Raw genomic sequence first — 17652 nt, 5'->3', positions numbered from 1 at the left:
TCATTTTTGATTGAAGCAATATAATTTTTAATATTCTTTTCTTATCTCTTATACTCTTTATTTCCGCAATTTATATTTTACAATTTTATTTTCTATTGCGTATTTATAAACCTTTTCAAAATTATTTTCAAACTCTAATTTTAATCTACAAATTTTTTTATATTCAAATTTTTCTAAAACAAACCATCCCCTCTTGTGGGCGAAATTGTATGTCCAACCATTTTTTCAATCGGTGGAATAGAAATAATGACTTCATAGTATTGGTGGAATAGTTGATTGCATGAATATCGATTTATTGAGACTTGGAGATTAAAGTGTCTCCATCCTCTAGCAAAGTTATCAAATTACAAAAGCTTTTGATCTTGGCTATTCTATGGAAGAAATAAGTATTCTTGCCTCATCAAGATGCCAATTGAGTATGAAGTCATTGCAAACCTCATGTAAAGTCTATATTTTGTGAAATTTGAAATAGGAGATAAATATAAAAGAGCTGAAATTTGACCTCAAACAAGATTAGAATTCTGATAAAAAAAAGAAAAGAAAATGTTTATTATGATACCATATAAGATATTGAAAAAAAATAAAACAAATGAAATAAATTGAATAATTCCTCGTGAATATTTATTAAAAATATATATTTAGGCTCTCTTTGGTAAAACTAGCTAGTAGCTGATGACTTGTAGCTGGTAGCTGATAACTGATGACTTGTAACTGGTAACTGATAAAAACAATTTTATCGTCTATTTTACGTTAAAACTCAAATATTATTTCGAATTTTCATCGTCTTAATAATCTCTTAATGTTTCACAAATTTAAAAATTAACAACACTTTCTCTAAATTCATTACAAAGTATGTTATTTTAATGTTGTTAAAAAATATTAAATAATGATTTTTTTTTTGTTAATCGACATGAATATAATTATACAATGCAAAAACAATTATATATATATATATATATATATATATATATATATATATATATATAAATTTATATATATATATATATATATAAATATAAATATATATATATATATATTTATATTTATATATATATATATATATATATATATATATATATATATATATATAATTTATATATATATATATATATATATATATATATATATATATATATATATATATATATAAGGGTAAAATTTTATTTTTGTTAAAATAATAAGGGTATAAATGAAATAAAAACTCACAAGGTAAAAGCTCAAAAGCTACTTTAAATGACTTTTGAAAAAAAAGTTAAAAAACTAATAAAAAAGCTACCAGCTAAAAGCTAAATGACAGTCATCAAACAAAGTTTTTTTTGTTAATATGAACTGAAAAGTTAAAAATTAAAAGCTAAAACCTCTTTTTCTTGTGTTAAACAAAGTCTTATTCAAACTTATCCACACTGAAAACTCAATGATAATCCAATAACAAACTAACAAACGACCTAATTAAGTGTATAAGTACCTAACTAAGAAAACAAAGATAGATCAACTATAAACAAAGAGTTTAATACAATGTAAATATTTATAAGATTTTAGCAAACACGTCATTTTTGCAATTAGGTCCAGATAAAATTTAAATGGCAATTTAACTATAATATTTTTTTTTTAAAAATTAATATTTTGCTTTTTTTTTTTATTAGAAAGAGGGCAAAAAGCCCAATATATTTTTCTTTGATAGTATAAATTTATGTTACACATTTATGAAATTAATTAATGCAATAATACATATGTATTATGCTAATTCTAAAAATAATATTTTATTAAAATTAAATACTTTTTATAATTTTTGGTAACTACATGTATTTTGTAAAAATAATATTTTTATTAAAACTATATTCTTTTTATAATGTCTTGGTACTATGCATATGTATATTGGTCAATGAAAATTAAAAAATTTATTTTATTTTTTATTTTTAAAATTAGTTTGGTTCATTTAATAACAATATTGTATAAATATTTTACTCTTTACATATTTCATGTTAATATTTAAAAAAATATTTTTTTTTTAATTTTGTCATGAAATTGTGTTAGATTTTGTTATTATCCAATATGATTCTATTTATAAAAAAAATTGATTTTCTAAATTTACTGAATAAACAATGTATATGAATTACGTATACCATATTCATTGGTTATTTAATAAATTTAAAAAGTAATTTAGTTTTTAAAAGTAAGATTAGAGGAAATATAATGTTATGTCCTACCCAATATATATATATAAAAAAAATTAATTTTATATATAAATTAATTTTGGAATTTGACTCAATTATTAAATTGCATTTCCCATATATAATTTTACATTTATTTTAAAAGTAATATGAAGTAATAATTTTTGTTTCCATTAATTGAAAGGTCTAGATACGTAACTTTTAAATTCAAATAATATTCTCCAGAGAAACCACAATCAAATATTTGACCATTTGCATAAAATATTAATATCTATTGAACTTTCTAATCCATAAACAATAATATATATATATATATATATATATATATATATATATATATATATATATATATATATATATATATATATATATATATATATATATATATATATATATATATATATATATATATATATATATATATATATATCCAGTGCTATTGCATTCTTTGTATTATCTTTTTCTAACAAAAAAAAACATTGCAACTCAATAGTAATAGTCAATCAATATGTCGGAAAAAGATGAGTTAAGAGAGAGTTTTTTTCAGAAGAAAAGTGATTCAGAGATTATTAAAAATGAAGAATCACTTAGGAAAAGGATATGGGAAGAAAGCAAGAAAATTTGGGTGATAGCAGGGCCTGCAATATTCACAAGATTTTCATCATTTGGCATAACAGTTGTAACTCAAGCTTTTGTTGGGCATATTGGTTCAACTGAACTTGCTGGATATGCACTTGTTATGACTGTTCTAAACCGATTTGCTACTGGTATATTGGTAAGTATTTTTCCTCATACTTAATAGAAAAAAAAGGATGTGTTAACACTGTCAATTAATCATCATTCTGTATTATGTCAAATTACACTGATATTTTTAAATTAGTTGTAGAATAATAAATTTCTATTGCATGATAGTGTAGAATTATTTTATACCGTCAGTGTGTAACCTTTATACCACATGCAGATTGGGATGGCAAGTGCATTGGAAACACTTTGTGGACAAGCATATGGAGCAAAACAATACCACATGCTTGGAGTATATCTACAAAGATCTTGGATAATATTGTGTTTGACATTAATCTTACTCCTTCCTCTTTTCATATTCACCGCGCCAATTTTAGAGGCATTAGGTCAAGAAAAAAGCATTGCAGAAATGGCAGGAAAAATTTCAATCTGGTCAATAGGAACTGGTTTTGCTATGATTGTGTCATTTTCTTGTCAAACATTCTTGCAAGCACAAAGCAAGAATGTCATTATTGCTTATTTGGCTGCATTTTCTATAACTGTTCACCTTTTCTTGTCTTGGCTTTTGACTGTTAAGTTGGAACTTGGACTCACTGGTGCAATGTTGTCACTATTATTGGCTTTGTGGTTACCAAATGTTGGTCAACTCTATTTTATAATGACTAAATGTCCTGATACTTGGAAGGGTTTCTCACTTTTGGCTTTTAAAGATCTATGGCCTTGTATTAAGCTTTCCGTCTCAGCTGGAGTCATGATGTGGTAAGAATTTAAGAACTTTTTTAATTATTGATTTCTAATTAAGATTATGTGTGACTATTAGAATTTTAGTTGGATTAGGCTTAACTCAAACTTAAAAAATTGATTTATACGTTGAGGGGTGTCATTTTTTATAAATTCTATTTGAATCTTGTTTTTGATTTTCCCAATGCACCTTCTCACGCACAATATTATTAGGTTTGATGTGTGGATATAATTGGTGGATTTCCCAAATCGATTGAGCTTTAATCAACCTTACTCAAGTTAGGCTTATCTCGGTTTTTGTCTTTCCAATACATCTTGCCACACACAAAACTAGTGGACTCGATCACTCGATGTACAAATACAAATAGTTAACAATCGGAATTGATAGCCTTTGATAGCATAGTAGAATTTGAGCTGGTTTAAGTCAGTGTTATAAAGCCGTCATGTAATGTGAGAAGGACCACTCTTTATAAACTTTAGTCAAATTTTATCTTGATTTTGGTTTTTCCCATTCACCCCTTCATGCAAAACACTATTAAATTTGGTGCATAAAAATAAATGATTGATATAGCCCTAATTGATAGTCTCTGATAATATATTAGAATTTATGTTGAATTTAACTTGATCTAACAAAATCATCTTATAACACAAGAGTGTAACTCTTTATAAATTTTTGTTAGGCTTAATCTTGATTTTTGTTTTTCCAATATACACTTTCATGCACAATACTATTTACACGTGATGCATGGATATAAATGATGGGTTGTTCGAATCAGACATACACTAAAAACATATTAAAATTTAAGTTGAGTATAACTCAATCTTATAAAATCTGCTTATAATATAAGAGTGTCACTTTTTATAAACTTTAATTATATTTCATCTTAGTTTTTGTTTTTCCAATACACTTTTTCACACACAACACTATTATGTATAATGCTTGAATATGATTGATGGATGGTCTAAATCAATAGTGTTTGATACTATGTTAGAATTTGACACTCTTGCAATGGTTAACATAAACCTATCTATGGTTACATGCATTTACAGCCTTGAGACATGGTACACCACAATTTTGATTCTTTTAACTGGCAACATGAAAGATGCTAAGATTGTCATTAGTGCTCTATCCATATGGTAATTCTCTATCTCATTTTTATATTTCCCATAATATTTTATTTTACAATTACTTATAAAGAGATATTCCTTACTTAAAAACTCATTTGAAAATTAATCTTATTATTATTATTATTATTATTATTATTACATCAAATTGTTATATTTTTGCAGCCTAAACATCAATGGTTGGGAAATGATGATTGCCCTTGGCTTTTTCGCAGCAGCTGGGTAAGCTCTCTTTTTTCCATCATAATCTCTTTTTTAAGTGATTGTTGTAATATGAATTGTATTATTATTATTATTATTATTATTATTATTATTATTATATATATATATATATATATATATATATATATATATATATATATATATATACATGGGCACATGTTAAGAAACCTACATTTAGAAAATTTGTCTTAAATAAAATAAAAAATAAAATTAATTATATATTAGTAATTAATTCAATACACAAGTTCCAAGATAAAGTTTTTTTATTTAGGTCTTAACATGTGCCCTTAGGGCACATGTTAGCATTACCTATATAAATATATATTTCTATTTCATTCATTAAATAATATGGAATTATTAATTTATAGTTTAGGACATATATACACTTAGTCTAATTGCATAAACAAAGTTCATGTTCATTTTTCTGTGATATATCATCTATTTTGTCTTTTATTCCTGGTTGTTATTCTAACGAACGATTTTATGTCTTGCATGTTTATTTATTTTGATCAACTTGTAGGGTTCGAGTGGCAAATGAACTTGGAAGAGGGAGTTCAAGAGCTACAAAATTTTCAATCGTCATGACTGTTCTCACATCATTCGTCATTGGATTCATTTTTTTCTTGGTATTCCTATTCCTGAAGGAAAAAATTGCTTATGTTTTCACTCCAGATCCGGATGTGGTTAAAGCTGTTGGAGATTTATCATTTTTGCTTGCACTTTCAATCTTATTGAATAGTATCCAACCCGTGCTCTCAGGTAATTTTTACTTTTATTTCATTTTGATAAATAGAATAGAATTTAGGGTTTAGGGTTTAAAGTTTAAGTTATAAAACTTTATTATTATTTCAAAATGTTAATTTTTATATTCTTCTTTTTTAATTTAAAATATACATTAAAATATCATAATAGGGGTTTCTGTTGGAGCTGGATGGCAAAGCATTGTTGCATATGTAAACATTGGATGTTATTACATAATTGGTATTCCTGTTGGAGTGGTGATTGGTATTGTTTTAGATTATAAAGTCAAGGTAACTTGTCTTTTAAGTTAACTTGTATACATTTTCTATATAAATTTTGTATATAGTCAATCATATATATCCTTAAAAAAATATGATTAAAGTAGCATATATGATTGATTGTGATAATAGTATGAAATTTTTACACTTAAATTGTATGAAAAATAAACTTGTAATCTTCATTTTGTCCACTCTGAATTATTTCTATATTATGATAAAAATAAGTGATATTCAATGGTTTTATACACTTTTTTGCAGGGTATTTGGATTGGGATGTTGTTTGGAACTTTTGTTCAAACTGTAGTGCTTATTATCATCACTTGTAAAACTGATTGGAAAAATCAGGTAATTTGATTAATCTTTTTTTTTTATTTAATGTTTTCATTCTTTACTTCACCAATTTTAATTTGATTTCCCTTTATTTTTCTTGTTATTTAGCTAGTTCAAGTGATTTTTCTTGTTTAGTTGAAGATTATTAAAAATATATATATTGGATTTTTACAGGTAGAGATAGCCAAAAAGAACATTATTAAATGGGCTACCAACAAAACTCTAGAATCAAATGATGCCAGTGGAAAAAGTCTCTTAGCTAATGAAGAATAGTGTTCTAAAATTCAAATTAACCAATTATTTGATTAGAGTATTTAATTGATATATTACTAGTCAATTCCTTTAAGTCTGTGATATATAAATTTTATTAAGGTTTCGATTTAGTTAATTTATGTTAAATGTATGGTAATTGATGCTACAGTAAAATTTGTGTTTTATTTTATTGATGTCTAAATTTTTAATTATTTATTATCCTAATTGTAATAATTGATATACTTGTGAGTCGATTCTATGTGTTGAATGAGTTGGCGTAATAACTTGTGTGGTAATGATTTTTTTTTAATATGCAAAGATCTATTAAAAGGGAGTATAAGGGACAATCCACCTAAAATACAAATCGGATAGTTCCTACTTTCTAAAACATAGGATAGGTAGAGTATTCCAAATCAAGAAGTTACAACCATCTTCAATAGTGCAAGAGGAACTTAGCCAACACCACGACCTAAGAACAATCTTCGACATACACTCATTAAGATTGAGTTTTGAATCTTTGAAAATGATGGCATTGCGAACCAACCATAAGTTCCAAACCGTTGCTAACCATATGACTGCGCCAATTGTCCTCTTGGTCATGCATTTTACTTTTTTCCAATTAAGAAAAAAAATTCAACCATTCTGTCATAGAAAGCTCCATTCCAATGCCTATCCAAGTGTACACTTTCTTCCAAATATTGGTCGCAATATTACAAGACCCAAACAAATCGCCTTTATTTTCATCTGCCCTATTGCAAAGCACACACATAGTATCCACCATAATACCTCTTTTCGTCAATTGGTCTTTGGTAGGAAGTCGGTTGAGTATAAATTTCCAACCAAAAAAAGGATATTCGAGGGCATTTTTATATCCCATAAGAAATTGATTGCCTTCAATAAGTCACCTACAATATCATTTTTGGCAGTCCCTGCATACACCTGTCATAACAGGGTTTAACTGTGAACTTGTCCACTTGCCCAACATTCCAAACATACTCATCATGTTCTGTATTGACCAAAGAATAACCCACCAATAAATGCACAAACTCCTCCCAAATGTCAGACTCGATTTCCTCTTTATTCTCAACCATATCGTCGAAATTCCAAGCCCAAACTGCTCCGCTCCAACTCCCTTATTCAACGACGCTGTTGTATCAGTTATAGGTCTGGTGGAAAACCTCAGGGAAAGCGAACATCAGCGGTTGATTTCCTAACCAAGATGACTGCCAAAAGTCAGTCCCTTTTCCATTACCAATTTTGCTAAAAACTCCTCCTGGAAACCTATACTGAGCAGCTTTCAAAATATTATTCGACCATATCAAATCCCTCTTCCAAATGGAGTCCTTTCTATTTAAAACCCCTTTATCATCAATTAGCACTTTGTTTTTTATATTCTCATATCTACTTATAGGAATAGTCGACCACACCGCTTCTTCCTCCTTTAAAATCCTCCATTTCCATTTATTTAACAACGCCATGTTCAATGCCTCCACGTTCTTAACCCTGAGACTTACCTTCTCATGAGGTTTACAAATGATTTTTCAACTCACCCAATGTATAGTCCTTCTACTTTCACAACCGTGCCATAAGAAATTACTTTGAATACGACGAATTTCCGCTAACACTTTGCTATGAGCTATATAGAAGGATGGAGAATAAATTGGTAAAGCATTCAAAACTGGATTGATCAATACCGCCCTCCCCATATAAGAGAGATTTTTGCCTCTCCAAATAACCAATCTATTCCTCAAATTGTTTATCACCTCCTTCCACATAAATAATTTCCTCGGGGTATCCCCGAATTTTACCCCAAGGAATTCAAAAGGAAGCAAATCAATATCACACGACAAGAAAGTCGAAGCCCCTTCCAAGAACCAAACACTCACATGGATTCCATAAATCTTACTTTTATGAAAACTAATCTTCAAACCGGGCATCATCTCGAATCCCCTTAGAATAACTTTCATACTCCAAAGATTCTCACTACCCCCATCCGCCAAAAGAATAGTATCATCTGCAAATTGCAAAATATTAACTTCTACTTCCTCATTAATCTTGAATCCTCTCAAATCTCCTTACTCAACCGCTTTATTCACAAGAACGGTTAGCACCTCCATGATTAACACAAACAAAAAGAGGATAAAGGGTCACCTTGGAGAAGGCCTCTCTCCACCTCAAAGTCTTTAGTCGTACTCCCATTTACTATAACACACATAAAACTAAAGAACAGACACCCTTCCACCCATTTTATCCACCTTCCTCCAAATCCAATTTTAGGAAACAAGAATCTCAATAAATTCCAACTTACACAATCATAGGCTTTTTCGAAGTCCACCTTCAACACAACACAACTCCTCTTCCCTCTTTTAGCTAAATCCAACACTTTGTTCACCATTAAAATTCCGTCGGCTATGTTTCTCCCCGGTACGAAAGCGGATTGATTACCCAAAACATTTTTCAATCTAGTGGTGATTTCGTGTCTATGTCTCATTTTTTGTAAATGTTTGGTGTGCTAGATTAAAATGGATATATATATATATATATATATATATATATATATATATATATATATATATATATATATATATATATATATATATATATATATATATATATATATATATATATATATATATATATAAAGTGATGTTTTCAAAATTGTGAATTTGATGTGATGAAATTGAGATATTTATGATATATTTAAGAAGTAATGAACTTTTAGATGAACAAGAGAACATACTAGATGTTGTGAATTTTGGCGTGGAAGTTATTTTGTCACTATATAGATAGAGTTTAACAAGTATAAATTAAGTGGGAAGTACTTCTAAACAAGTCGTGTAAGTATATTTGGTTGAGGAAGAGGTAAACTTAATGAACTAAGGCCACTCGATTTTTGTTCATCCATCCACATAGTAGCATCACTACTACAAATGATATATTTTATGACAAAGTGTTCATCTCAGTCAACCTAGATCTGAGGTATAATCCATGATTAAAGATATATACCTCAAATATCACTTCACTACTACAAAATATACCTACGGTGAAGATATATTACCACGACCATTTATTCACCATAGTAATATCTTATTTTTTACGCGCAATATTTTTCAACTTTATGAAGAAATATTTCATCACGGTTTTTAAATTCAACCATGGTCATAGAAATTGGGTGACAAGCTTCGAATCTCAACATCAATATTTTCCCATTTTTTCAATAAAAATAAACGCGTGACACAATATTTTTTGTTTTTTAAAAATTAAAATTATAACAACTATAGTAGTTTCATTCAACTATGGTTATTTGTTCCATATTTCACTACAATTGTTTCTTGCAACCGTTGTGAAATTCTTTTCACTTAATAAAAATATAACAACCAATTTATTTCGTTCATAACATACAAGGGTGCCCTAGAGAACGAGATGACAACGATAGTGAAATCTTTACCATCTTCATTCATTTCTGGAAACGAATATCTTTATCCATCTTCGACTTACGATACATTGCCATTTTGTGTTTGTTATTCATTTCTTGTTTGTGGTAATGGTACTGCTTTCTGAAAGTTTATGTTCTTTGCTAGGGTTTCTTTTTTAACATAATGACATTGTGATGTGTATTGTTCATGTTTTATTCAGATTTTGTGACAATAACTTTGTGTAGTTACAAACTCATTATTGGGTTATTGATAAGCTTTAGGTTTTGATGTTGTTAAAGGAAGTAAATGGCAACAGACACTAATAAAAGGAAATTATTTTATTCATTAAGAAGGTATTACATTTTGGATCTTCATCAGATGTGCCTACACTAGATAATTTTATTCTTCATATCTCTCTTCTTCCACTTTGGAGGCCTCGACAGATGTGTTTACTCCTTCAAACTTCTGAACCTTTGAAGATTCCTCAGACTTATGCTCCTCTTCCTTTACTTGTTTCTTCATCAACTTGGTAATGGCCTTCTTAAAATCCCTTTTCAACCTTATATTGTTTACGTTTACTCATTTTAGCTGTAATGTGATCTGGATGTTCATGTTTACCCATTTTTATAAGAAGAAATCTACCTTGAAGACTATGCATTAAGAATTTGATTTTGACTATCTTGAAGACTATGCTTAGATTCTCTCTGTTTCTATTTCTACAAACGTTTATTTATGTTTTTACTCAAATTATCTCTTATCTTTTTTTTTATCTTCTATGTGTAGATTCTTGTACCTACTTCATATGAAGAAAAATAAGAAGGAATATGGGAAAAATAACAAATGAGTATTTATATTCTTCTTTCATAATTTACTACAATTTATAATTTCTAAGGTTATTCACTCACAACTATTTTTATTCGGAATTTTAGGTGTTTATTTGGATATTATGGATAACTACTTCATATAAAGGTCAAGACACGGAGAGACAGGACACCAATAATGACGACTCTATGATTCGAACCAATGACCTATGAATTATTTCACAATGGTTAAAAAATTCAATTGTAGTTATACATAGCGCACTACTTAACTTATAACAACGGTTACATGCCCGTTGTGAAAACCAGAATACATACAATCACATCTAACCTAACAACGGACATACAACCATCATTATATGTGTTTCAGAACCGTCATTATACGTGTTTTCTGTAGTAGTGCTTATTCTCTCAATTGTGGAAAAATTGATAGGAAAAGTGGATAAATGATCACGCTCCAAATCTCAGCTCATGTTGTTTTTACTTTTTGTTAATTTTTCAATTAGCATATTTCTGACTTTTTATTTTCAAGTAAATCAAAATAAGATATTCTCTCAGTTAGAGATAAGAAATTTGAATCATGGACCAAGTTTCAAAATCCACCTCTTGCATTTTTACTTTTATCTTTTGTATTTGACACCTTTCTTATTTTTTATTTATAATTTGTATGTTCTCTCGGTTGAGACTTCCAAACAAAAAAATACGAACTTAGTTTTTCAAAAAAAGTTTTTTTCTTCTTTTTTTAATTTATTTATTCTCTCAATTAGGAGTTTCAACCGGAAAAAAAAATCTCATTGTTGTATTTTATAAGACATTTAATTTATCTTTATCTTTCGCATAAGATAAAGATGCTTTAAACTCAGAAAATAATCAATAATCTATTACTAAAATTTATTTCAAAATATGTCTCTAACTCGAGCACACCATTCATCCATGTATTATAAAATTAGCATGAAATTAACATAGTCATCTAAGTTATGTTATCAAATTATTTCTTCTTGAGAAAAAAATCAAATCGCAAGTTTCTTTTCTAGCTTTATCATTTCCCTACACGACACCATTTTGTGTGATTAGGCACAATTGTTATACATTATACATAGTAGACCAAGCTAAACCAATGAACTAAAGAAATGTGTATACTATCTACTTGAACTTAGTATTTCAGTTACCAACATGTCATGTGCATCAGAACCAAGTTTGTCTGTCGTATGAAGTAAATGAACCAAGAGTTCGTGCTAAACAATTTCATGAGCCCATAACCTAGATACATTGACTAACGACTAAGAAGATGTCTATGAGGAATGCAAATTTAAAATATGATTATTCCACGGTAAAGAACAAAAGAAATAACAAAGAAATTCACATGTATGATAATCGACTAAAAATAAATGATTTGCACCTTACCAACATCATTTCAACTATTTTAGACATCCCAAGAAGCCTTGGAAGAAGTTGTGTACCATGTAAATAAATAAAAAATCAACATTTCGGTGAATGATACAATTTCATATTTAGGGATAAGGGAAAGGGTTTCCAGATTCGAGGGAAATGAAAATTTTATGAAAAATAATGCGCCAAATTGAAACTATGTTTACTGTGAGGGCGTAGAATTTCATTAGAAGTGATGGGAATATGGAATGAGTGTGAGGGCGGTTAGTTATTGTCGAGGGATTTGTTGTGTTAGGGAAAGTTATGAGAAGATCGTTTCAAAACCGTCGGGGCCTACTTTTTAAATGGGATTCTCTTTGGTTTCTTAAAAATATTTGAGGAAGTTTTCAATACTTGTCGTGACAACTGTCGCGGATATTAACTTAGGACAATTTTTATGTAAAGATCGCAATCCAAGTGTCGCAAATCAATAAAATTCTTGTAGTGATACATATATATATATATATATATATATATATATATATATATATATATATATATATATATGGAAAATGTAATCATAATCTGAAGAAATACCGATAAATTCATCCATAATTGTACTGTTTGGAGTTCGAATCTGCGATAATCATTACTACAAAAAAATACATTTTATCTCGGACGCGAAGGGGATTTTACCTTAGTTGCACAAAGAAGGTACTGGCGGGCGACATGAAAACTTGTCACTTTACTCTTCGGTTTCTAAATAATCGATGAGACAGTTGAAATGGTAATAGGTTTGATCTCGAGCAGCATCATTTTTTTCAAAACTATGTAGCGTACGTCACATACCTCACGGTTTTTGTTAATAACCGAGGAGAAATGACAGAAGTTACATTGATTTGATATAATAACCGAGGGTATAACCTATTTTTTGCCATTTATAATTTGTTTAAATCCCATTTTGACTGGGTTTATACTATTTTTTACCCATACAAATTATGTGACAAAGTCAAATCATTTTATTTTATTTTATATAGAACATAAACACATAATACTACATTTACATTATTTACCCATACAAATATTCATTTTATGCTTACATTATTTGAGATATACAAAGTCTCTACCAAGAGAATCTGTGCATAATTGAACTTATACAAATTTGCATCTATAATGACAAAACCTCTATACAATGCTTACAACAATCAAGAAAAAATAGTGTTGTTGAGATTCATAGTAAGATAGGAAGGCACCGGCCCAACATGATCGGATGTCATTTATATCCTCTTGTGAGAATGATGTTTTATTGCTAAACCCCTATGATTTAAGCAACATTTAAATTATGATAAGCTAATAACGACAACATTAACTTAACAAATACAAATAGATTACATGTATATGGATAAAGTTAATAATTTAAGCCATGAATTGGTAATGCCTCCGGAAACAATATTTAACATATGTTTCATAACATAGTATCCACAAGAAAAGTAGTCGGGTTATTTTCGCGACTACAAATAATTTTCATATACTCCCTTCGTCTCATAATAGGTGTCATCTTTCCTATTTTTATTTGTCCCAAATGATTTGTCTCTTTATAATATCAATGTGATATTTATTATTTAGTTTCAATAACATACTCTTATTTATTGTATTTTAATTCATGTAACTACTCCATTATTTATTATTAATAAGGCTATTTTAGTAAATGACACTTTTTATTATTGAAATCAACATAATTAATCATTATCTTAAAAAGTGTCAAAATTTTAAAGATGACAACTAATATGAGACGAAGGGAGTAGTTACTAATTAATACACACAAATCACAAATAATACATTAGCAAAAATAAAAGGATGTCAAAAAGCACAAGTAATACTTACTTTTGAAAAAAATGAACCTTGGCTTTCTACCAAGTTAATTATGTTTCACAAAATTGTATCCCTCAATAGCTCTACATGTCGTTTAAAATTAAACATGAATAAAAAATATTCAAAACTAAAGATAAAGTTTGATTATTATAAATAATATCACTTACCCGCTCAAAACTTCATGCATCGATGAATTAAAATCATAGTATAACGAGCATTACATAACTACAACATTTTGCTTCGGACATATAATAACTAGTTGGCAATGCGAACTGCATAAACATTCAGAATAATTAATAATGTGTATAAATTGATTTATAAATGAAAACACAAATGAATATATACTTACGCATGGTAAAACGGTATCAAGTAATATTGTTTGTTCTCATCAATCAACTTGTTTTGTATGTACATTTTGATATTGTTTGCTACCATATCATGAAAATTAATGTTCAATAGATCTAAGAAACAATGCTTTCTTAATTTTCTTTCAACACACATCTCATGCATGAACCTAATTAAAAGGTAATGCAAAAATCAAACTTTCATGTTAAAGTATGAGAACAATAAATATAAAATCACCGAAAAAATTATACCTTCGAGCAACACAATTGTAGTACAGATATGTCCAGTCAATCATCTGCCTTCAAACCGGGTTCTTGTTTTAATGTTATAAACTCGCATATGTCTAGAATATCCTTAATCATCATTGATAGTCTCTTATTGTTATCTAGTTGAGGTGGTGTAGTCTCAATATTGTGTTGCGAGGCAGGACAACTATCTTTCTTGCTTGCACCCTCCATAACAATTTTCCCAACTATTTTCCCAGGTATGTCCAACTTATCTAAAATTGGGTGGTTAAGTACACCCATTGATTTCAACTTCTGCATCATAAAAAACTGAAATTCAATACAAAAATTAAAATACACAGAATAACAACAACATACAACACAAATTTTTAAACTTATATTTATACCTTAATCACATTATGGGTAGACTTCTCTCGGTCAGCCATAGCCAACCTCTCTCGCTCCTCCTGGACCCTCTCCCTCATCTCCTATAACAACCTTTCTCGCTCCTCCTGATGTACCCTCCCACATACCCCCTAAGTCCACTTCTTCATCGCCTCCTGAGTCCATTTTTCCCACTCAGGTTCTAATACCTCTCCCAACTTTTCAGCACCTATTTCTTTAATTTATCTCTTACAGATTTACTTCGTTAATTGATTATGATAGTCCAAAATATAACTTCAAGTTGACGCCTCTTACAAGACCACGGACATGCCCAACATGCTCCTCAATTCCAATCTCTTCTACCAAGATGTTATGATGATCTTGTCGAATGAAGATACCAACTTTTGATTGTTTAGTCAGTACATCCTACAACACGTATAAAATTTCTTCTTTACCAAATTGAATTAACTAAAATAAGTAACGTTGAAAAAGTATATACTTACAATCTTTTTAGCCACTTCGCGTGTAGCCTGTGACGTGAACTCGCCCCCTAGTCTTCTGTGTGCCTTCTTCCATTTCTCATGGCGTAATTGTGGAGATGGACAGCGATTAAGGCTTCTAGACGGATCTCTTAGCTCTAGCTCCCTTTGTTTTCTTTTTCATTAATCATTTCCTTTCTAGCTTTATTCTCCTTTCCTTTTTGAATCTTAGCAAAGAAATCAAGAGTGGTGCGAGACTTTAAAAAATCCTCCTAAAGTTTCTTATTTATAAATGGATACTTCACGTAAGGAGGCTCCTTGAAATCACTTTGATATTTAATATAATTATGTGTGAGTTGTGTCTTAAAACCCCTCCAACGCTCACCAGGATATGCAAGTCATTTCTTTTTCAGCAACTATTTTCTAGAATAATAAACATGTCTTATAAGTGTACATAATAGAGTTGATATTAGTATTAAACCAAAAAAATAAATGATCATCTATACTTGTAAAACAAATCATAAAATTCATAATAAATATCGTAATATCGATCCATATGTTATCTTTCAATTTACTGTCAATTTCGTGCCAGTTATCTATCAAATACTCACTTAGTTTCTAACTTGTAATGCAATGTAACCCCTAAAATCATCATCATGCTCACCATAATCCTTATCGGTTCTTACATAAAAACTAACCAGGAAGCAAATACGACTTTCGTGGACTTTTTTCACCTTGGTCAACATTGTAGCACCTCTAATTTTTCTTTAATATTATATTTTAACAGTGGTTGCAGTAGATGTTGTATCGCTCATGTCTATGTAAATTATAAAAAATAGCAACATATAACAGAGACACCACCATGAACGTCAAAGCCACATCACACAACACTTCATCCAAAATGATTCGGACCAAGAAATATACTAACTAGAAATATAGTTCTTACTAAGCAAAACAACAAGTTATGATGAACCATTTCAGGAAAAACAATATTTCTAGTTAGTACATAGCATCATTTTTATTTTGTAAGAATTATGGATAGTACAGTTAAGTGGTATTATCATTTCTATGAATATTTACTAAAACTAACATCATTTCAATGATAAACAACATGTTAGTGGTGACTTGCGTACCTCAAACGGGATGATGAAGCTTCAACGAGTAAGGTTGGAAGAGTTTAAGTTCAAGTTGATGTTGGAAGAGTTGACGTTGAAAAGAGATGATGTTTGAGTTGATGTTGGAAGAGTTTTGATGAAAATTCTAAGATTTTTGTGAAGAGAATGGCGATGAAGTTAGAATGTTGATAGGTAAATGAAAAGTTAGAGTCTAGTTCTCTGAAGTGTTCATGCAAAAGAACATACACGTCAGTTTTAAGGCAAAACTAAGGGAATAAATTAATTAAAAATAGGAATTCATTTAAAATAACTATTATGTCGGTTTTTAAATAAAATCGAGAGAATAGATTGATTAATAAATAAAAATAATATAAAATAAATAAAATATTTGAAAATATTCATTTAAAAATATTGATGTAAAAGATATTATCCTTTAGTTGGGCCAAGTAATTGAGGGTAATACAAATTAAAAAATGAAAATAAAATTAATAAAAAAAAAGCATTTGACAATATTAACTTTATAAATAAAAATGAATAAAAAAGAAAAGGGAAATGCGTTATGTGAGAAATAGTGACCCTAAACCAATTGAAAAATAAAAATATAAAATGTAGAATTTCGAATTCAAAGTAAGGTCCCTCGTAGTTATATTCTCTCACCTTCTGGCAAAATCGAGGGTGTAAATTGTAACTTTTTTATAAAAATATAAAAAATTAAACATAACCTCCCAAGACATATACTTCAATTTTTGGTGGGTCAAGCTAAAAAATATTATTTATAATAGTGAATGTAGATTTTAACAATTATCATTGAACTAAAACATATAAACTATCAAATTTTAATTTAATCACTATAAATTAATATGTCCATAAAATTTCAATATGGTGGAAAGAGGTTGGCTATGTAATTTTAAGGAAGAAAATTTAAATTTCATACATAGAACAATTTAAAAAACCATTAATATTATTGATATTAATAATATTTTTTCATTTAGATTTTTTTAATTAAAAAAAAAGTTGATCCAAATATCAA

At 28.6% G+C, this 17652-nt stretch overlaps 1 protein-coding gene across 1 annotated transcript; it reads left to right on the top strand.

The window, feature by feature from the left end:
* The first annotated feature begins 2679 nt into the window (after window positions 1–2679).
* LOC131596777 (protein DETOXIFICATION 21-like) lies at window positions 2680–6622 on the top strand. Its single transcript, XM_058869518.1, has 8 exons — window positions 2680–2946; window positions 3133–3671; window positions 4704–4790; window positions 4944–5000; window positions 5521–5759; window positions 5913–6031; window positions 6278–6364; window positions 6524–6622. Exons 1-8 carry the CDS (start codon window positions 2680–2682, stop codon window positions 6620–6622), a joined length of 1494 nt encoding a protein of 497 aa, XP_058725501.1.
* Window positions 6623–17652: the final 11030 nt, after the last annotated feature.

Source organism: Vicia villosa, linkage group LG4, assembly GCF_029867415.1.
Source record: "Vicia villosa cultivar HV-30 ecotype Madison, WI linkage group LG4, Vvil1.0, whole genome shotgun sequence".
In the NCBI taxonomy this organism is placed as follows: domain Eukaryota; kingdom Viridiplantae; phylum Streptophyta; class Magnoliopsida; order Fabales; family Fabaceae; genus Vicia; species Vicia villosa.
The sequence above is the reverse complement of the archived record's forward strand: the minus strand, read 5'-3'. Positions and strand labels throughout refer to the sequence as shown.

Excerpts from the sequence above, each read along its gene's own strand:
- LOC131596777 (XM_058869518.1), top strand. The coding sequence starts at position 2,680 with ATGTCGGAAAAAGATGAGTTAAGAGAGAGTTTTTTTCAGAAGAAAAGT. Across the intron at positions 3,672-4,703 it reads TCAGCTGGAGTCATGATGTG|CCTTGAGACATGGTACACCA; the intron begins GTAAGAATTTAA and ends ATGCATTTACAG. Across the intron at positions 6,365-6,523 it reads AAACTGATTGGAAAAATCAG|GTAGAGATAGCCAAAAAGAA; the intron begins GTAATTTGATTA and ends GGATTTTTACAG.